Source organism: Jaculus jaculus, chromosome 4 (assembly GCF_020740685.1).
Source record: "Jaculus jaculus isolate mJacJac1 chromosome 4, mJacJac1.mat.Y.cur, whole genome shotgun sequence".
Classification (NCBI taxonomy): Eukaryota; Metazoa; Chordata; class Mammalia; order Rodentia; family Dipodidae; genus Jaculus; species Jaculus jaculus.
Window position 1 is genome coordinate 158531190 of NC_059105.1, and position 22504 is coordinate 158553693.

Consider the following 22504-nt stretch of genomic DNA (forward strand, 5'->3'; position numbering starts at 1 on the left):
TGGACAAATTATGAATTATTAAGTTTATTTAAGGGAAAAATCACAAATTGAGGAGTTTATTTAAGGTAGATTGGGATTTAAGAGAAAGTGAGACCTTTAAGGAGAGATTAGGGTAAAGCTGCAAGCATGTGAATTTAAGAGAAACTGACGATTTAATTTTGTAGTTTTTCGAGGTAGGGTCTCATTCTAGCCCAGGCTGACCTGCAATTCACTATGTAGTCTCAGGGTGGAATCGAATGCACAGTGATCCTCCTACCTCTGCGTCCCAAGTGCTGGGATTAAAGGCGTGCACCACCACAACTGGCTTTGGTGGATATGCTGCAAGTCTATTTTAGTATTGAGCTCTTAGCAACTTCTGGATTTCCCCTTTGGTATGTTTTGAGTATCCTCAGTGTCTATTGTCCTGGTACAGGTTGTCAGGTTCACCATGGAAATGGCACCCTTGCTCACCTTGCCAATTCCTCTGTGGGGTCACCTGGACCCTGGCTGATGTGCCAGGGATGGCTCATCTCATGATATGGAGTTAGCTATCTTTTGGTGGTCCTCACTCTTCACTGCCTTCTGTAAAAGAAAAGCAGATTCTCCAATGGAGATTGAGATCAGCATAGGTCAAAGGGGATAAGCAGAGCAAGACTCTTAGCTAATGAGAGAACCACTGGTTACCCACTTAGACTGTGTGCCACTTTTGCATAGGTGGGCACATCTTGTCAGGCTGGCTGCTTTCATATAGCAGTGTCCCCTGCTTGCTCACAATATTGTTGGCCACTTTCTCCCAACAGCTCATGTAGCACTTTCCAGCACTGTATGAGTTAACCACCTGGGAAATAGCTTCCTTCCCGATTCAGCCAGATGGCCTGATGTTCTGCAGCAGTGGCATGCAGTGTCGTCAGCAATAGGGTCTTACCTTTCACCTTGGGTGTGTAATTGAGGGCTTTGACAGAAGCCTGTCTTGTTTTGGGCACCTAGGAGGTTTTACAGAGCAATGGTTTAATGTGAGTTGTAACTAGTATCTGGTACTGAGCGTTACAAGCCAGAGCTAACTGTTTTAGGCTTCACCCCACCCTCCCCATGGCCCTTCGTACCAGACAATCCCCTCCTGTTGAGGGTTATACCTTAGTCTGCTATCCAGGAGGAAGGTCCTATAGTATCAGTTCATTTTAGCTTTAGTTTTGTGTGTGTGTTTCTCCCCCACCTGCCATTCCCCTCCCCCCCAACCATTCCATAGCTATTTTCTGTCCCTCAATTGTCTGTTTGGTTTTTTATTTCCTATCAACCATCGATCTGCATATGGAAGAGAGGATGCTTACCAGAACCTCAGGATTGCATCCTCGTTAACAATCCCAGCAACAGACAAGTAATGTATCTTTGCATATATAAGTCAATCTTATAGTAGGGCTCTGGCAAAGACTGTTAAGTCTCCAGAATTTTGAGTCTTCAAATAATTACTCTCACTAGTGAAACCATGACTAATCCAGACCATGTCATGTTTCTGGGTGGTTTGTGAGGCAACAAGAAGAGAGATATACAAAAAAATTCAAATGAGCCACCCACCACCTACAAAAAAATATCACTCCTGTGTTACAAAACGTGTGGTCAAGGCTGGAGAAATGACTCAGTAGGTAAAGTGCCAGCATGAATGGTGGGCAGTTGAGGGCCCCAGGCCACAGGAGGCTGCAGCAGACCTAGACCCCAATAATCTTTCCTCGAAACGAGACAGGCAGGAGTGAGGACACTCCCTCCCCCCAGCCCGAGGCACCTGGACATCCCGATAAGACTTAGGTTTTGCTTTTCCCAGGGCCTTGTGACCTTTTGCCTCTTGCCTGAAATGTCCCCATATGTTAATGAGGTATCAGCCAGCAGCCTTCGCACAGCCAATCCCCCCAACAACCCGTACTCTATACCTTTTCCCGCCATTATATAAACACTTATAAGCCCACTCTTCTAACAAATAAACGAGCTGTCCTCTGACACAGCTTCTCGGGTGTTTCTTCTTGTTGCACTCACGACCACTCAAGACCCTGCTCCACAGTTGCCTGGACGCCTCTGGGAAACAGATGCACAGCAGCCCCAGGGCGGTCAGGAACCACACATGAGGACCTGAGTTTGGATCCCCAGTACCCACATAAAATGCTGAGCATGGGAGTATACATCTGTGATCCCAGCACCAGGAAGGCAAAGTCAGGGAATCCTTGGAATTCACAGGGTAGCTAGTGTCAATGAATTGGAGATCTCTAGGTTTAGCAAGGAACCTTGTCTCAAAGAATAAGGCAGAGAACAAATGAGGAGGACATCCAACATCAACTCTGGCCTACACACACACACAAACACACACACACATGTGTATGCATGTACATGCTTATGCACACATGAACTTGCATGTACACACATGCATACCACATACCTTGCTTTCATCTTCCCTCTTTCTTTCTTTCTTTCTTTCTTTCTTTCTTTCTTTCTTTCTTTCTTTCTTTTTTGTTTTGTTTTTTCGAGGTAGGGTCTCACTTTAGCTCAGGCTGACCTGGAATTCACTATGTAGTCTCAGGGTGGCCTTGAACTCATGATGATCCTCCTACCATTGCCTCCCAAGTGCTGGGATTAAAGGCGTGCATCACCACGCCTGGCTCCTGCTTTCATTTTCTATCTGTCTCCTCTACTTTGGGTCAGTCAACTGCTTAATGTTAGAATTGATCTAAAACATCATGATATCTTATTTCTTTTTAAGGCTAAAGGCACAATAAGAAAAGTGACTGGTACATTTTACTGTCAGCTTTTGTAATTCTTCCAGATGCCCACCAAGTGCTAGAAGGCCTCTAGTCATTGTTCTGATCCTGTAGGCATCTTGCATTACAGCAACAGCAAAGCCTGCACACACATCACCCCATCTGGAGCTTACTCTCAACCAGGAGCAATCTTCTCATAGGAATTAGTGTTTTCCCTAAAGTGATAATGACTCCTTTCAACTACTTTAAACAGTTGACATAAAGATTAACTTCAGACCTATACTGCTTAAATGCGTATGTCTTGACTCATGTTCCAATTCTTCTTCTATTTATAGCTAAAGCTAATGTCAGTACCCCAAAGATGAAGTTAGAGACACTGAACCTCTTTACCTGTGCTTCCCAACGTGGCCACACTGATAAAGTCTCCTTTCTCTGCTTTTCATTAGCACCTCTTTCATTGCTGTATTGGGATGGGTGGTTGAGCCTAGCATGTTGGGACTTGTGGAGCCAAGGCTTATGCCCTAAATCTTCAGCAACCAGACCGGAGAGGCAGGAAGGAGATAGACCATTCAGAATCCATTAAATATTACACTTTATTTGTTATTAAAACCATTTAAAGATCTTAAGGGGATGGAATGAACAAATTTGTACTTAGAAAAGGTCACTCTAGGGCTGGAGAGATGGCTTAGCGGTTAAGCGCTTGCCTGTGAAGCCTAAGGACCCCGGTTCGAGGCTCGGTTCCCCAGGTCCCACGAAAAGAAAAAAGTGAACACCACTATGCCCAGCTTTAAAATTTTTATTTTATTTTATTTTTACTTATTTGAGAGAGAAAGAGAGAGACAGAGAGAGAGAGAGAGAGAAAGAGTGGGAGTGGCAGGGCCTCCAGCCACTATAAATGAACTCTAGTGTGTTTCCCCCTTGTGCATCTGGCTTACATGGGTCCTGGGGAACTGAACCTGGGTTCTTTGGTTTTGCAGGCAAGTCCCTTAACTGCTAAGCCATCTCTCTAGCCCTCAGCTATTAAAAAAAAAACAAGCAACTTTTTATTGACAACTTCCTTACATAAAGACAATACAATGATCATAATCTTTTCCCACTACCCCCTTTCATCTTCCCAAATTGCCCCTCCACTGAATCCCTTCTTTCCAAATTGTCTCTCTTCTATTTTGATGTCATCATTTTTTCCTCCTATTATTGTAGAAATGTTGAGTTCTAAGTTGATTTCCAACTGAGAGAACCTTATTCATTTGTTTCTCCTACTTTCTCATTAAATAGATTATGTTGGAAAATCAGTTAATGAATGAAAGAAGCTTTTAGGTGAATGACTTTTTTTTTTTTTGCACAATAATTCATTTGCAAAGAGACAGAGAGTAAAGAAAAGAAAATAAATCTCTGATCATAGTCTGCAATCTTGGCTCGACAACTCATTGTTTTTTTTCTTTTTAGAGAGGGAGAGTGAGAGCGAAGGGGGGTGGGGAATTGGCACACCATGGCTTCAGCCACTGCAACAGAACTCCAGACACACTCCACCTTGTGCACATGTGCGACCTTGCACCCTCGCCTTTGTGCATCTAGCTTATGTGGGATCTGGAGAGAGATCGAACATGGGTCCTTCGGCTTCAAAGGCAAGTACCTTAACTGCTAAGTCGTCTCTCTAGCCCCATTCTTTTTTTTTTTTTTTTTTGGTTTTTCGAGGTAGGGTCTCACTCTGGCTCAGGCTGACCTGGAATTCACTATGTAGTCTCAGGGTGGCCTCTAACTCTCAGAGATCCTCCTACCTCTGACTCCCGAGTGCTGGGATTAAAGGCGTGCACCACCACGCCCGGCTCTAGCCCCATTCTTTTTAAATATTTTATTAATTTATATATTTATGAGACAGACAGGGATGGAGAGAGCAAGAGAGGAGGAGGCAGATAGAGAGAGAGAGAGAATGGGCATGCCAGGGCCTCCAGCCACTGCAAACAAACTCCAGATGCATGTGCCACCTTGTGCATCTGGCTTATTTAGGTACTGGGGAATCGAATTTGTGTTCTTAGGCTTCACAGGCAAGCACCTTAACTGCTAAGCCATCTCTCTAGCCCTCCAACTTGTTCTTTAAAGAACTCAGTAAAATAAAGCAACAAACAAATTGAGAGGTAAGACTACAACAGCTATTCAGTTCTTACTTTTCAATTTCCAGGGAGAGGTATGTCTCTTAGCTTCAAATCCCATCACCACCCTGATGGTCTTAAATCTCCATCTCTAGCTTCACTTTCCCCCTCAACCTCAGTGTCTAAATTACTGTGTCTTCAACTGCTCCATTTGGATATCTAATGAGGATTTTAAACTGAACACATACAGCATTCTTAACTTCTAAGTTCAAAAAGCACTTTCTACAATTCATTCATCTAACTATTACAATGCTTCTTTGAGCTCCCACTCAAATCTGATACTATATCCATTGCAGTCAGGTCTTCATTGTTGGTAGAAATCACCCAACCAAGAGCAGCTTATGGGAAAAAAGAGGTTTATAGCCTCTAGGGGAAGCCCCGCTATGGCAGGGAAAATGATGGCATGAGCAGAGGGCAGACATCACCCCCTGGCCAACATAAGGTGGACAATAGCAACAGGAGAGTGTGCCAAACACTGGCAAAGGGACACTTTATATAACATCCATAAGCCCGCCTCCAATACATTCCCTCCAGGAGGCGTTAATTCCCAAATCTCCATCAGCTGGTAACCTAGCATTCAGAGCACCTAAGTTTATGGGGGACACCTGAATCAAACCACCACAATGTCCAAGCATATTATAGGCTCTAACATTGTTCTGGAATTCAATTTGTAATCACTTCTCTTACTACCGCACTGGCCCAAACCACTATTGCTACAGCCTAGATTATTATAAGAATTTTTTAAAGGTTCCCCTCACCTCTCTGTTTGTTGTTGTTGTTTCTCAAGGTAAGATCTCACTCTGGCTGACGTGGAATTCACTCTGTAGTCTCAGGGTGTCCTCAAACTCATGGGGATTCTCCTACCTGTGCCTACCGAGTGCTGGGATTAAAGGTGAGCACTATCACACCTGGCAAGGTTTCTCTTTTAAAAATATTTTTATTTATTTATTTGCAAGTGGGGTGGGAGGTGCAAGGAGGTGAGAGAGGGAGAGAATGGGCATTCCAGGGCCTCCAGCCACTGTAAACAAATTCCTGGTGCATAGGCCACCGTGCATGTGGCTGTAGATGGGTAATGGGGAATTGAACTCAGGTCATTAGGCTTTGCAGGCAAATGCTTTAACCACTGAACCATCTCTCCAGCCCAGTTATAAGAATTTTCTGATACCACTTTTCACCAACTAATACATATTTATTCATGTTTGTATAACAGCACATTAAACAGTAATTCATTTTAGGTGATTCTTGATTATATGAAATTGATGATAAGGTATTTTTATGAAGAAGTCCCTAGAACAAAGAAATGAGTTGGACATGGGATCAGCAGGTTGCTTCAGCTTTTTTTGTAGGGCTTGAGACTGATGAAGCCTTTCTTGGCTCGAGTGGGCTTAACTTGGTACAAAGTGCTGGCCTGTCAACAGTCAACAAGGCTACGCTCAAGACGGTGGCTCTGGAGTTCCTTATCTCATGCCCCAAAAAGAGTTCAATAATGTGGACAAAGGGTGAGAAGACCAAATTAGATTTATCAAGTAGAAAGTAGAAAAACTCCTATCATGGTACAAGTCTTTAATCTCAGCACTCAGGAGGCAGAGGTAGGAGGATCACTGTGAGTTCAAGGCCACCCTGAGACAACATAGTGAATTCCAGGTCAGCCTGGGCTATAGCGAAACCCTGTCCTGAAAAACCAAAAACCAAAACTAAACAACAACAAAAACCTCCCAACTAAGCCAGAAGGGGGAACCACGAAAGCAAGACTTGCCAATGATTCGCCTGGTCTACTGGCCTTTTATGAGGTTAAGACTGGGGCAATCTTTATTGAAATTGGCTATTCTTGCAGTCATTGGGGCCCAATCAGTGAGAGACCAACATGCCCTGTGCATGTCCCCTGGAGTCCAACCAGGGAGCTGGTTACAGGTCACATGACCAATCAGGGATGGTCATGCATCATAGCCACCTTGTTCATTCCCCTTCCCAACTGCTTGTACTCATCTGAGGCTATTGACTGAGGCACTTCCTTACTGGTCTTGGTTTTTGTGGCTGACTGGTAATTCACCATGGGCCCTTGCCCTTACTGCCTACATGGAGATAGATCCTATCTCACTTCTACAATTCGTTTTACTCAGATGTGTTTCCCACCTAACCCATCTTTTTTTTTTTTTTTTTTTTTTTTTAGGTTTTTTGTGGTAGAGTCATCTCACTCTAGCCCAGGCTGACCTGGGATTCACTCAGTCTCAGCGTGGCCTTGAACTCATGGCAATCCTTCTACCTTTGCCTCCCAAGTGTTGGGATTAAAGGTGTGCACCATCATGCATGACTTAAGCCATCTTTTTATTGTTGTTTACTATAGGCATAATCGTGAGTCTTTGCCCCTCACATTGAACTCAACTGACCAGCTAATAATCACCCAATCTCATCCCTTCCTCACAAGGAGCTTGCTCATGAATTAGGATACACTGTTCACCTGCTCAGCCAGGTCTGTTAGGATGTTGCAAGCACCACTGTGCAGTGCAGTTGACATTAAAAGACAGGGAAGAAATTTTTGGAGGCTTTTTCTTTTTTTTTCATATATATGTATATGTATATATATATATATAGAGAGAGAGAGAGAGAAAGAGAGAGAGAGAGAGAAAGAGAGAGGGAGAGAGAGAAATTATATGTATATAATATATAAAATAAATATATTTATTTATGTTAGAGAAAAATTGGTGAGCCAGGGTCTCGTCCACTGCAATTGAATGCCAGATGCTTGTGCCACCTAGTGGGCATTTGCGACCTTGCGCTTTCCTCACCTTTGTGCGTCTGGGTTATGTGGGATCTGGAGAGTAGAACATGGGTCTTTAGGCTTTGTAGGCAAGCACCTTAACTGCTAAGCCATCTCTCCAGCTCTTTTAAAAACATTTTTACTTATTTGCAAGCAGGGAGAGGTAGAAGAGAGAATGGGTGCGCCAGGGCCTCCGGCTGCTCCATACAAACTTCAGACACATGGGCCACTTTGTTCCTCTGTCTGTACCTGGGTACCAGGGAATTGGAACCCTGATTGTTAGGTTTTGCAGGCAACTGTCTTAACGGCTGAGCTATCCCTCCAGCCCTCGGGAGGCTGACTCTTAAACTTAGCTACAGGTTGGGAAGAAGGGTGCATCCTGCAAAAATGCTGGTTCCCTTTGGCCTCTGGGCTGGCTCGGAAGCCAAGTTGATAGCAATCACCCTGACCCAAAAGTAGGCTACTTGAGCAATCATGTACAGGGTGTGAAGGCCACTGTAGGAGGTCAAGGGAAAGAGGGACAAGGAAGGATCATTTTTTATTATTTTATTATTATTATTTTTTGTTTTTTTGAGGTAGGGTCTCACTCTAGCCCAGGCTGACCTGGAATTCACTATGGAGTCTCAGGGTGGCCTCCTACCTCTGCCTTCCCAGTGCTGGGATTAAAGGCGTGCACCACCACGCCCAGCTAATTTTTTATTTTTAATTTATTTTTATTTGAGACGCAGAGAGAGGCCTCTAGCCACTGTAAACAAACTCCAGGCGTATGCGCCACCTTGTGCATCTGGCTATGGTGGGTCCCGCAGAATCGAATCTTGGCCCTTAGGCTTCTCAGGCAAGCGCCTTAACCCTTAAGCCATCTCTCCAGCCCAAGAAGCATAATTATTTTGGAAAGCTTTGGGTAGAAGAGAGTGAATGTCCAGGAACAAACGATTCAGTTCATTTAACAGGAACTGCGGATCTAACAGGCGAGGCCCATGGTCCAGGACTGACCTGAACCAGCATGGCGCAGCAACACAGTTCCGCGCGCTGCGAGGGCAGATGCGGTTTACCCGCATCAAAGATGGCGGCCACGACAGAGGCAAGCCAGGGGGCGGGGCGTCGGGAGCATTTCCGCCCTTACCCAAGATGGCGTCGACAGTGGGCGCTGTCCAGGCTCCGCCCCCTGCTCCCCCCCGCCCCCGTGCCGCGGCCCCGCCTCTCTTCCTCCCCTCCGCCCCCTCGCCGTGCCGGGTCGGGTCCGAGGTGCACGCGCCGCCTGGGGAGAGCGGGCTGCGGGCACTTGAGACATGGCGGCCGTGGCTGCGACTACTGCGACCAAGGGGAACGGGGGCGGCGGCGGCGGCGGCCGGGCCGGGGCTGGCGAAGGAAGCGGCGCGCGGAGGAAAAAGGGCCCGGGGCCTGTGGCCACGGCGTACCTGGTCATCTACAATGTGGTCATGACGGCGGGGTGAGACTGCTGGCGTTCCGGGAGGCCGGGCTGCGCTCGCGGAGACAGGGAGGGAGGAGCGGCCGGGCTCCCGCGCTCCTCGCGCCGGCCACGTTCCCGGGCGCCCGGGGCCCGTGCCGGGGGTGAGGGGGTGCTGAGGGGGAGGATGCGGCGGGCGGCAGTCGGCCTGTCGAGGCCCCCGCCGGACACAGGTGCAGCACGTCCCGGGTTCGGGCCCCGGCCCCGGCGGTGGAGGCGTCCCCGGTGCGCAGGAACCGTTCATCATCCCGAGAGCGGGTTTTCAAAACCGCGGCCGAGCCTTCCAGCGGAGAGGTGCTGCCCGAGCGCCCCGAGTTTGTTGATTGATTGATTGATTGATTTTTGGTCAGTGATTTGTGGCACTTGAAGGCAGGGTTGCCCGGCGGGGGAAGGAAGACTTTACCTTCCTTTTTTTTTAAACAAAACCTTTTAGATCTCCCTCGTTTCTCGTCCCTCCCTTACCAGCAGCCCCGATTCTGACAATTAACTCCCTGGAACTTTGAATAAATCGCTTTCTTGCTCGGGTCCTCCTGTTCACTTGGATAGAGTTAGGTTGGGCATTTTCAGGATGCCTTCAGTTTTTCAAATCTTTGATCTTACTTTTTTTTTTTTTTTTTTTGGCCAGGAGGCGCACAGAAGCAGACCATTTGTCAAGAATTTTTAAATTATAAATCAAAGGGAAAAATCCCTATTTTGGTTGTTTGTTATTTTTTAATAATACTTTTATTTATTTGAGAGAAAAACTCCAGGCTCATGCGCCAGATTGTGCGGCTGGGCACTGGAGAATTGAACCTAGGCCATCAAGTTTTGCAAGCAAGCGCCCTTTACCACTGAGCCATCTCTATAGCTGTGTGTGTGTGTTTTGTGAGGTAGCGGCTCTAGCCTAGGCTGACCTGGAATTCACTCTGTAGTCTCAGAGTGGTCTCGAACTCATGACGATCCTCATACGTCTGCCTCCCAAGTGCTGTGATTAAAGGCATGCGACACCATGCCTGGCTGGAGAGGGATTTAAAAAAATATATTTATTTGAGAGAAAGAAAAAGCAGATGCATATATAGAGAGAATAGGCATGCCAGAGCCTCTAGCTGCTGCAGATGAACTCCTGACACATGTGCCGCCTTGTGCATCTGGCTTATGTGGGTCCTGGGAAATCGAACCTGGGTCGGTTGGCTTTGCAGGCAAGTGCCTTAACTGCTAAGCCATCTCTCCAGCCCCTGGAGAGGGATTTTAAGGGTCTCTGGGGAAGAAGGAAAGTCCTTATTTCTAAGTGAGGAACATACTGATCTGAACATATTGAGATGGAGGTATAGGAGTGGTGTTGTAAACCATGAAGAGAAATTGGGATTTTTGAGCAAAGAAGTGCTCTAAGTGCTAATAAATTACAGCATTAATTTTATTACTGCTAGGGCTGGTTTATTACACAATTAAGGAATTCATTTCTTCATTTACAAGCCCTTATTAATGTTCCTCTGTGATAGTTTATAGAAATAGAACACATCTCCCATTGCCTAGTTGGATTGTATGAGGACCTTCCAGATGATATGCCTAAGTAATTTAGGATCATTTGTTTCATTATGAAATTTAACAGAATTACAGAGCCCAATATTTATTTCTGAGAGGAAAAGTGGAGCAGAAATGTTCTGTTCAGAGCTCTGTGCCCAAGTACTTCCTTGTTTTATGTTTCTTAATCAATAAGCATATTGATTAGTCTTTTAAAATTGGTTTTAGAAAAAGCAGCTAGAATTTGATTCTTTTAAAAAGCCAGCCATTTATCTTTCTTTCATTTGTCATTTTGAAAGGGAGAGATTTTATAGTAGTGTATAATTCAGTGAGATAATTGTAGAAATAGTTTAAAACATCTCTCCATTTTTACCAGTATTGTTGATGACCCTTAACAACACAGGTCATTTAAGTTTTTCCTTGAATACATATAAGGCTTTCTGATACCTAATATGTCCATATTAACTTAGTCCCTTTATAATGGCATTGTTCTGAGCAGGCAGGTTTGCCAAAGAACCAAGTTTGAGTTGAGTGAGGTGCCACCATGAATTTTGAAAAGGGAGGTGACACAGTGGGCCTTTGAGAGCTATAGGCAGTTTGCCAGTCCCCATAAGGTCACTATAAAAATGCCCAAGACAGTCACCTTACAAAGAAGAAAGGGTTATTTTGGTTCCTAGTTTCGTATATTCCATCCCATAGTTGACTGACCTTATTGCTTTGATACAACATATCATGCAGAAGCCAGCAGCAAGGCAGAACTGCTTACATCATGGCCATGGAGCACAAAAGGAAGGTCCCACGGTCCCCTTGCAGGGCATTCCACCAGTGACTAGGTTCTACCTCCCAAAGGTTCCACCGGTCTGGGGACTCATGGCATTTTGGGGGCATTTTAAGTTTCAGATCATAACATTTGATAAATTTGAGATCACTTTTGTTGTTGTTTGTTTTCTTTCTAAATTTCATTTTAGCAATATCTGCTCTTGCTTTCCCACCTTCTCCTGATTGTTCTTTTTTCTTTTTCACTAGGTGGCTGGTTATAGCAGTTGGTCTGGTGAGAGCATACCTGGCTAAGGGAAGCTACCATAGTCTTTATTACTCAATTGAAAAGCCCTTGAAATTCTTCCAGACTGGAGCCTTACTGGAGGTACTTTAAGATCTGTTGTTACTGGTTGCAGTTATTACAAAGTAGGAAACATGCTGCAGGACTATATTGAAGTAGCCATATCTCTGTTGGAATTACTTTAAATTTTAAAATTTTGTCTCATAGCATATTAAAATGTTATACTTCACCTTTCCTTTTGGCATTCTAAATAAGATAATTCACCTTTTATTAGAAGCCATGGGAATTTAAAAATTGTAAGAATAGGGACTGGTGAGATAGCTTACTTGGTAAGGTGCTTGCCTTGTAAGCAGACAGACTTCAATTTGATCCCAAGTAACCACATAAAAATGCAAGGCATGGTGGCACATACCTGGAACCCCAGCGCTGGGGAGGCAGAGACAGGAGGATTCCTGGGCCTAGCGTACTTGGTGAGCTCCAGTTGGATGAGACACCCTGTCTCAAAGAAGGTGGACAGTGTTTCTGAGGATGACACTTGGAGTGGTCTTCTGACCACATGCATGTGCTCATGCACAAACATATACTCATATATGCATGCACATTTATAAAACAATTCTAGGGGCTGGAAAGATGGCTTAGCAGCTAAGGCGCTTGCCTGCAAAGCCTAAGGACCCATGTTCGACTCTCCAGATCTCTCATAAGCCAGACGCACAAAGGTGAAGCAGGCACAAAGTTGCATATACCCACTAGGCGGCGCAAGTGTCTGGAGAGTGATTCCAGTGGCTGAGGCCCTGGGATGCCAATTCTCTCCCTCACTCGCTTGCGCTCTCTCTCTCTCTCTCTTGCTGTCTCTCTGTGTCTGTCTCTCTCTCTCAAAAAAAAAAAAAAAAAAATCTCCGAGACGACCAACATTTGCGTAGCCCTTTATAACTTGGTTTAATTTGTTTTTTAATTTGGATGTCCCTGGACAGATTGTACTCTCTCTGTTTCCTGTCACTGCTCACATACTCTAGCCACCAACTAAACTGCTGTCATACGAACCCAGAAGGTATTTGAGTGTGCCAGTATTTTCCTAGGGCATTCCTAGAATTTTTTTTAAAATTTTTTATTTATTTGAGAAAGAGAGAAAATGGGCATGCCAGGGCCTTTAGCCACTGCAGACAAAAACCTTAATTGCTAAGTCATCTCTCCAGCCCAGACTCAGAGATTTTTAGGGGATGCACAGTAAAATTATGTTAGGACTTTTGAGTTATACATGACAAAAATCCAACTTAAACTATTTTAAGAAAAAAGGAGGGCTGGAGAGATGGCTTAGCGGTTAAGTGCTTGCCTGTGAAGCCTAAGGACCCCGGTTCGAGGCTCGGTTCCCCAGGTCCCACGTTAGATGCACAAGGGGGCGCACGCGTCTGGAGTTCGTTTGCAGAGGCTGGAAGCCCTGGCGCGCCCATTTTCTCTCTCTCCCTCTATCTGTCTTTCTCTCTGTGTCTGTCGCTCTCAAATAAATAAATTAATTAATTAATTAAAAAAAAAGAAAAAAGGAACCTTTTGATCTGTAGCTGATAAAGATATATGGTTAATTGGCAGTTGAAAGGAGCCAGCCCAGAATTGAGAACCAGAGATTTGACATCGCCACACTCTTCATGCTTCGTGCCTGCTTGACCCTTTTTCTCTCTAAATGTTGGTCTTAGGCTCTCCTACTACGGACAGCCTTCCCACATGGGAGGAAGTTCATTTTTCTGTTTCACACACAGTTCTAGTGAAGGACTCTGGTCAACCTCATTTATTCCCATTTAGACTTTTGCCAGTGACACCTGATTAGCAAGGCTTAGGACACATGCTCATCCTTCTGGCCAAAGGAATCTGGATTTTGTAAGCAGAAAAGAGGGGAGTGAGAATATTAAGGGCATGTGACATCAGTAACTAGTTGTACTTCATTATAGTATAAAATCCCTGGGTTGCAGGAAAGAGGTGCTAACTTATTTCCCTAAATCTCCAGGCCAAACTTAGCTTGGTATATATGTTTCAGAGCATTTTTTTTTAAAAAGAAAAATAGGCATTTACCTCCATGAAATAAGATGTAACCATTCACTTCTTTCACTTTTTGTTTTGTTTTGTTTTTTTGAGGTAGGGTCTCACTATAGCTCAGGCTGACCTGGAATTCCCTATGGAATCTCAGGGTGGCCTTGAACTCACGGTGATCCTCCTACTTCTTCCTCCCGAGTGCTGGGATTAAAGGTGTGCACCACCACACCCGGCTCTTTCACTTTTTAAAAAAATTTATTTATTTTATTTGAGAGAAAGAGGCAGATAGAGAGAATGGGTATGTCAGGACCTTCCGCAGCTGCAGATGAACTCCAGATACATGCATCACCTTGTGCATCTGACTTATGTGGGTCCTGGGCATTCAAACCTGGGATCTCTGCTTTGAAGGCAAGCATCTTAACCAATAATCCATCTCTCCAACACTCTCCTCCACCCCTTTATTTACTTATGTGAAAGAGAGAGAGAGAGAGAAAATGGGCATGCCAGGGCCCCTAGCCATTGCAAACAAACTCCAGAAGCATGTGCCACCTTGTGTATCTGGCCTCGTGGGTTCTGGAGGCTCAAACCTGGGTCCTTAGGCTTTGCAGGCAAGTGCCTTAACCACTATACCATCTCTAGCCTCTCTCGCTTAAAAAAAAATATTGTATTTATTTTAAGAGAGAGAGAATGGGTGTTCCAGGTCCTTTACCCAATTACTAATGTAAATGAACTCCAGACACATATGCTACCTTGTGCATCTGGCTTATGTGGGTACTGGGGATCCAACTTGGGTTCTTAGGTTTTGCAGGCAAGCTCCTTAACCGCTAAGCCATCTCTCCAACCCCCTCTTTGACTTTTTTTTTTTTTTTTTTTGGTTTTTGGGGTAGAGTCTTGCTGTAGCCCAGGCTGACCTGGAATTCACTATGTAGTCTCAGGGTAGACTGGAACTCATGGTGATCCTCCTACCTCTGCCTCCCGAGTGCTGGCATTAAAGGCGTGCACCACCATCCATGCTTGCCTTTCTCTTTCTCTCTTTTTTTGGGGGAGTAGGGATTCAAGGTAGGGTCTAACTGTAACTCAGGCTGACCTGGAATTAACTATGTATTCTCAGGGTGGCCTAGAACCTACGGTGAACCGCCTACCTCTGCCTCCTAACTGCTGGGATTAAAGGCAGGTGCCACCACACCTGGCTTTCTCTTTGACTTAAAAGCAGAAAGTTGGGGGCTGGAAGGACTGCTTAGTGGTTAAAGTGTTTGCCTGCAAAGCCAAAGGACCCAGGTTCAATTCCCCAGGACCCACGTTAGCCAGATGCACAAGGGGGGTGCACGCATCTGGAGTTCATTTGCAGTGGCTGGAGGCCCTGGCGCGCCCATTCTCTCTCTCTCTCCCCCTCTCCCCCACCCCCTTTCTCTGCCAAATAAATAAATTAAAAAAAAAAAAAAAAAAACCAGCAAGTTGGGCCGGAGAGATGACTTAGTGGTTAAGGCGCTTGCCTGCAAAGCCTAATGCCATACGTATGATCTCTCCGGATCCCACGTCAGCCCTGGTGTACCGAGGGGACGCAGGCACACGGCCGCACATGTGCTGTAGGTGACTCAAGTGCTGGAGCTCCTTTGCACTAGCTGAGGCCTTGGTGCCCCATTTCTCTCTCTCAAAAATAAATAAAAACAGAAAGTTGTAGTTTTTGTTCCTGGGTTGTTTTCCTTTTTTTCCTCTTAGAAAGCACGCTGCATTCTGTGGCATTCTGGGTAGGTGGTATGTTGAAATCAGCTTCCTTGAGGGCCTAACTGTGCTATCTGTGTGATTTGGGCGGGTTTTTACCTCTTCTCCTTTCTGATTTATCAAAGAGTGACTGACCTATGCTAAAGCATATTTCTAGTCAGACGTGGTGGCGCACGCCTTTAACCCCAGCACTCGGGAGGCAGAGGTAGGAGGATCGCTGTGAGTTCGAGGCCACCCCGAGGTGACATGGTGAATTCCAAGTCAGCTTGGGCTAAGGTGAGACCCTACCTTGGAAAGAAAGAAAAAAAAAAAAAAGTGTATTTCTAAAGTTCCTTCCTGGTTTGACAGTTTAAGTCCATGGAACCTTAGCAAATTCTAGTGTGAGTCATTCTTTAAGCTTAGAGGCATGCAAAAAAATTTTTTGTTTGAAAGGGGAAATAAGTAGCAATTCCTCTCTTGGAACTTTGCTAACGTGGTTACTTTAAGCTACAGAAAAGCAGATTGGTGTGAAGACCATCAGAAACTGCCCCAGTGCTTGACATAGTGAGGAGCTACAACCAATTGAAATACTTCAGTAACTTAAAGGGGATTCTTTAAGACTTTATACTATTAGAAATATTTTTAAATTTTAAGTATGCCTTAGGGAACGTCAGGATATTAAACAGTGTGATACCAGATGCACTGAGCACTTTGAAGAAGTCTCTTTATTTCTATTAAACTGTTAGAAAATGCCTGTATTTTTTGTTTGTGATTTTTTGAGCTAGGGTCTTGCTCTAGTCCAGCCTGACTTGGAAATCACTATATAGTCTCAGGATGGTCTCGAACTCATAGCGATCCTCCTACTTCGGCCTCCTGCATGTTGCCATGTGCTGGGATTAAAGGTGTGTGCCACCATACTCGCACACTTGGCTTTTCTTTCTCTCTTTCTTTCCTTTTTTCCTTGTTTTGGTTTTTGATGTAGAGTCTCACTGTAGCCCATGCTGACCTGGAACTCACTCTATAGTCCCAGGCTGGTCTTTTTTTTTTTTTTTTTTCTCCATGTCCCTTCAGTTTATTTTGTTGCCAAACTTCTTTGGGAATCCTGTGAAATTAGTGAATTTTCTTCTTCTTAATAATTGTATGCAGATGAACACATCATTGTAGATACTCACAGAACAGCCTTGAGTCAGTTGTTGAGCCCAGACGGATTACTGTATAGATGTCATCTGAACTTTCTGTATAGAAAGATGTTCTTGAAACTCATCAGACAGTGAAGAGGCTGAAGACGATCAGCTGCAGCACCACGTGGCGAGGCCAGATGAATTTTTGGCCCCTTCATTTTCTCTAAAGAATGGCGAAGAAGCTGCATCCTTAAAAACAGAAGCCTAGGAAGGCATGCGGCAGCCTGGTCCTCCATCACTCCCCAGGCTGGTCTTGTGCTCACAACAGCCCCCCCTACCCCTGCCTCAGTTGTTGGTTCAAAGGTGTGTGCCACCACACCTGGCAAGATTTAAAAAAATGTTTAGGGCTGGAGAGATGGCTTAGCGGTTAAGCGCTTGCCTATGAAGCCTAAGGACCCCAGTTCAAGGCTCGATTCCCCAGGACCCACGTTATCCAGACCCATAAGGGGCGCACACGTCTGGAGCTCGTTTGCAGTGGCTGGAGGCCCTGGCGCGCCCATTCTCTCTCCTCTCTCTCTCTCTCTCTGTCTGTCACTTTCATCTGTCATTTTCAAATAAATAAAAATGAACAAAAAACAATTTTTTAAAAAAAATGTTTAGGATTTTGTTTTGTTTTATTTTTGTTATCTCTACTAAGAACCAATTAGGTAACAAATCTTTTCCTAAAGCAAGTGATAATTCCCAGAAACATGCAGATAGTTAGCATCATGTGGAGCCCTCAGACTGAGTTGGAGAGAAAGCTTGCTCAAAGCAACTTCCTGTGCAGTGGTTAAGAGGGCATGTACCGAAATACATTGTATAGTCATTATGTGTACTGATTAATTACACAGAATTACTGTGGTAGTTTCAGTGTATGTCCCCACAGCCAGATCTCCTTGGGTCTCTAGCCATCTAGTTGGAAGAAGTGTCACTGGGAGTAGATCTGGAGACCAGCCCATAGGTGTGCAGAATGGCCTTAGTATTACTTTTCTTTTTTTTTGTTTTTTTTTGTTTTTTCGAGGTTGGGTCTCACGCTAGCTCAGGCTGACCTGGAATTCACTATGGAGTCTCAGGGTGGCCTCGAACTTGTTCTAGTCCTCCTACCTCTGCCTCCCAAGTGCTGGGATTAAGGGTGTGTACCAGCACACCCGGCTTACTTTTTAATTTTTATTTGTTTGTTGGCATGTGCACCAGGATCTCTTGCTGCTGCAGATGACTGCCAGCTCCCTCCACCACTGTTTGTCTGACTTTACCACATGGGTGGCTGGGGAACTGAACCTCGTTAGCAGGCTTTGCAAGCAAGTGCCTGTCGTTGAGTGCCTTTCACTGCTGAGGCATCTCTGGTAATTTTTTGTTTTTTGTTTTGTTTTTCAAGGTAAGGTCTCACTCTAGCCGAGGCTGACCTAGAATTCACTCTGTATTCTCACGGTGGCCTCGAACTCATGGCAATCCTCCTACCTCTGCCTCCTGAGTGCTGGGATTAAAGGCGTGTGCCACCATGCCCGGCTCTGGTAATTGTTTATAGGCAAATTTCAAAATTATTCCACCGATAAGCGGTTTAAATAAATATTTGGATAGTGAGTGCTGTGGAAGTTGAGCCTTTGCTGAGAAGTGACAGGGCTGCGGAGGTGGTTCTGTGGTAGAGCACTAGCCTAGTATGCACAAGGCTCTGGGTTCACTGCCCAGCATCTTAGATACAGGGCAAGAAAAAAAGGGGAGCGTACAGTTTTGTTGGGTATGATGAGTATATTGGGTAGTGGGGCTGTTTGTTGACTGAGATAATAGGAACCCTCTCAATTTACTTAGGCAGCAAGAGGAATTTACCATAAGAATAAATGTCATGAAATCCAAGGGCAGAAATGCAGCTGAAGCTTGGGAATCAGGAGCTGAATGCTCTGTAGGAATCCAGGAGTAGTGTTTCATCACTTATCTCTGCCGTTGTGTGTGTGTTGTGTGTGCACATCTTTACTGTTCCCCTCTTCCCACATACTAGCTTTCTCAGTTCTTGCCCATGGGGCATATAATGAAGGTAAAAGTTACAAAGATAAAAGAGATTGTAGCTCTTTTATCAGAAGAACAACCAATCAGAAATCGAATCTAACTCCTAATTCTGTATACCAGTGAGTGCCTAATTGATCCAGGTGGAGCCAGCTGTGCATTCCTGTATCAATCACATATAGGTTGGAATGAGGTCACAATAACAATACAGACGGGTAGGAGAGAAGGAGAGTGTTTCTAGAAAAATGTGGAAAGATCAGGAAATACCCAAGAACTCATGAGACACAAAAGGATGAAAATTACAATGTATTGTTTATTTATTTATGGATTTATTGTTTCGTTTTGTTTTTGAAATGGGGTCTCCTGTGTTTCCCAAGCTGGGCTCCAGCTTCTGGGTTCAAGTATTCCTTCTGCCACAGCCTCCTAAAGAGTCAGGACCAGAGGCACGTGCTGCCACACCTGGCTTCAATGAAATGTCTGTGTCCAGTGCTATAGGCCAAGAGATCAGTGTATGAATAATACATTGTGTTTCTGGTTGAATCTTGAGTAATCTGAGCAGTAACTAACACATGAATTTGTTAAATGCCAATCATAGATAACAAAATATGTCAATACCAGAAAAATGAAGTATTTACTGCTATTTTACCTAGAAGAACCTTGAAAACATTCTATGTGAAAAGAAAGCTGACAGAAAAAAGTCATAAATTGTATAACTCCATATTTGTGAAATGTCCGAAATACACAGATTCATAGAGGCAAAAAGTAGACCAGTGGTTGCCAAGGAGCTGTGAGGAAAAGTGACTGTTGATGGGTATGGGATTCCCTTGTTTTATTTTTTTGGTTTTTCAAGGGAGGGTCTCATTCTAGCCCAGGCTACCTAGAATTCACTATGGAGTCTCAGGCTGGCCTTGAACTCACAGCAGTCCTCCTACCTCTGCCTCCCAAGTGCTGGGATTAAAGGCATGCGCCACCACATCCAGTTTGGGATTTCCTTTTAAAGGAATGAAAATGTTCCTGAAGTGAATAGTGTTGGTGACTGCACAGCCTTATGAATATACAGAAATATCACTGGATCACTTTCAAGGGAAGAATCTTATGGTGTTATAAATTCTAAACTTGCTATTATTTATTTATTGCTATTATTTGCAAGGAGTGAGGAGGGGGGAGAGAGAGAATGGGCGCTGTCAGGGCCCCCAGCTGCTGGAGACAAGCTCCAGAAGCACATGTCACTTTGTGCATCTTTCTATGGATACTGGGGATTCGAACCTGGGTCCTTCAGCTTTGCAGGCAAGTGCCTTAACCACTGAGCCATCTCTCCAGCCCAAGACTTTATTTATTTTTTCCCGGCTTAAACTTTTTATTGACAACTTCCATATAAATAGACAATATAACATGATCATAATCTCCTCCCACCTCCTTCCCTTTCCCCTCCTGAATCCCCCTCTGCTGACACCGTCAGCTCCTTCCAAGAAAGAAAACGGAACCAAGACTGTATTTCCCATGGTACCTTGCTGCAGGGAGGCAGCTCAGCTAATATTTTGGAATATGCTCCACCTTTAAAGGTGAGGGTAATTTTACCTTTCCTATAATGTCCTACAACAGATATTTTGTTTCGTATTTCGAGTAGTGTATCACTCTAGCCCAGGCTGACCTGGGATTTATTATGTAGTCTCAGGGTGGCCTTGAACTCAAGGCAGTCCTCCTATCTGGGCCTCCTGAGTGCTGGGATTAAAGGCGTGCGCCACCACACCCAGCTCAGATTTTTTTTTCTTTCTTTCTTTTTTTTTTCTTAATATTTAAAGTTTTTTTTTTTATGTTTGTTTGTTTTTTTGTTTTTTGAGGTAGGGTCTCGCTCTAGCCCAGTCTGACCTGGAATTTGCTATTTAGTCTCAGGGTGGCTTAGAATTTACAGCAATCCTTCTACCTTTGCATCCTGATCAAAGGCATGCATCACCATGCATTAAATTTTTTAAAAGTATTTTATTTTTATTTATTTCAAAGAGAGACAGAGAGAAAGAAGCGGATAGAAAGAATGGGCATACCAGAGCCTCCAGCAGTTACAAACAAACTCCAACTTTCACCCTAATATTAAAGGATCCTGCTTTTTATTTTGTTTGTTTGTTTTTGATGTAGGAGCTCACTCTAGCCCAGGCTGACCTGGAATTCACTGTGTAGTTTCAGGGTAGGCTTGAACTCCCAGCGATCCTCCTCCCTCTGCCTCCTGAGTGCTGGGATTAAAGGTGTGCACCACCACACCTGGCCAGGATCCTGCTTTTAAACCCAGTCTGCAAACCTGTGTCTTTTGGTTGGGGCACTGAGGCCATTTATATTGAGTTATTATTGAAAGTTGTATATTTATTTTTGCCATTTTTCTTATTTTGTAGTTATTCTACTTTTATCTTTACTCTCATGTATTAACAAGTATTTGAGTATGGTTTGTTTTTTCCAGGTTCCTTATATATGTGCTTTTCTTTCTCTTCAGCATAGAGGATCCTTTCAAGTATTTTCTGTAGAGCTGGCTTTGTCTTCAAATACTCCTTTAGTCTGCTTTTGTTGTGGAATGTCCTTATTTCTCCATCTATTTGAATGGATAGCTTTGCAGGATAAAAGTAACCTTGGTTGACAGTTGTTAGCTTTCAGAACTTGGAATACATTATTCCAAGCCCTTCTGGCTTTTAAACTTTGTGTTGAGTAATCTGCTGTAATCCTGATGGGCTTGCCTTTGTATGTGACTTGATGTTTCTCTCTAACTGCTTTCAATATATTTTCTTTGGTTTGTGTATTTGATAGTTTAATTACAGTATGGCCAGGAGAGGTTTTTACCAGGTTTTGTCTGTTTGGTGTTCTAAAGGCTTCCTGTATTTGTATTGGCATCTCTTCCCTGATTTGGGGAAGTTTTCTTCTATGATTTTTTTTAAAATTTTTTTATTTCCATTTTTTATTTATTTATCTGAGAGCAACAGAGAGAGAAAGAGGCAGAGAAAGAGAGAATGGGCATACCAGTGGCCTCCAGCCGCTGCATACAAACTCCAGATGCATGCGCCCCCTTGTACATCTGGGCTAACATGGGTCCTGGGGAATTGAGCCTCGAACCGGGGTCCTTAGGCTTCACAGGCAAGCACTTAACCACTAAGCCATCTCTCCAGCCCACTTCTATGATTTTATTGAAAATGCCTACTATGTCTTTGGAGTGAAATTCTTTTCCCTCTACTATAGCCTAAATTCTTATGTTTGATCATTTCCTAGTGTCCCAAATATCTTGAAATTCCCATTCATACCTTCCTATTTGTCTTTCTCTTGTTGGACTATATTAGATCTGCCACCTGGTGTTCTAGTTTAGATATTCTGTGCTCTCCTTCATCCATTCTACTGGTGAGACTTTCTATAGAGTTTTTTGATTTACTGTGTTTTTCATTGCTAGTGTTTCTGACTGGTTTTTTCTTTATTTCCTTATTCATGTCTTGTATTGACCTCTTTATTTCATTAAATTGGTTTCCTGTGTCGTCTTTGATTCTTTTGATTTATTTGAGCATATTTATAATCATTCTTTTGAAATATTTCTCAGGCATTTCCTCTAATTCAGTCTCACTGGAGGTCATTTCTGATGGAATTATACTTTTTGGTAGATTTATGTTGTGTTGATTTTTGTGTTTCTTGTATTATAATGTAGAGATTTTTGCATCTTGGATTAATTTAATGCTTGGGTTTTCTAATTATCTTCAGTATTGTTAGATGTATAAATCAGCCTGACCTTATTTATCTTCAGGGTAGGAGCTTAAGGTATTAGGTATGGCTCTCAGAGTAACTACAAAAGTGACCCTAGGTGTTGGGTTTGCCTCCTATGAGAGTATTCTAATAGACTGGGTGGAACAAAATACAGGCAAATTCTAAAATTTAACTACACAATAAACACATTCAATGAAAACCAGCACAGAGTATTTATGCAAGAGTAGGTATTATGAAAACA

The 22504-nt window shown here is 43.9% G+C and overlaps 1 protein-coding gene across 1 annotated transcript in view; it reads left to right on the forward strand.

The window, feature by feature from the left end:
- Positions 1 to 8879: 8879 nt before the first annotated feature.
- Positions 8880 to 22504, forward strand: part of Hacd2 (3-hydroxyacyl-CoA dehydratase 2) — a 117923-nt gene continuing 104298 nt past the window's right edge. The window contains exons 1-2 of the mRNA XM_004663925.2: positions 8880 to 9078; positions 11623 to 11740. Coding sequence (XP_004663982.1) covers positions 8918 to 9078; positions 11623 to 11740 — 279 coding nt within the window. The 5' untranslated portion in view covers positions 8880 to 8917. The remainder of the gene's footprint in view (positions 9079 to 11622; positions 11741 to 22504) is intronic.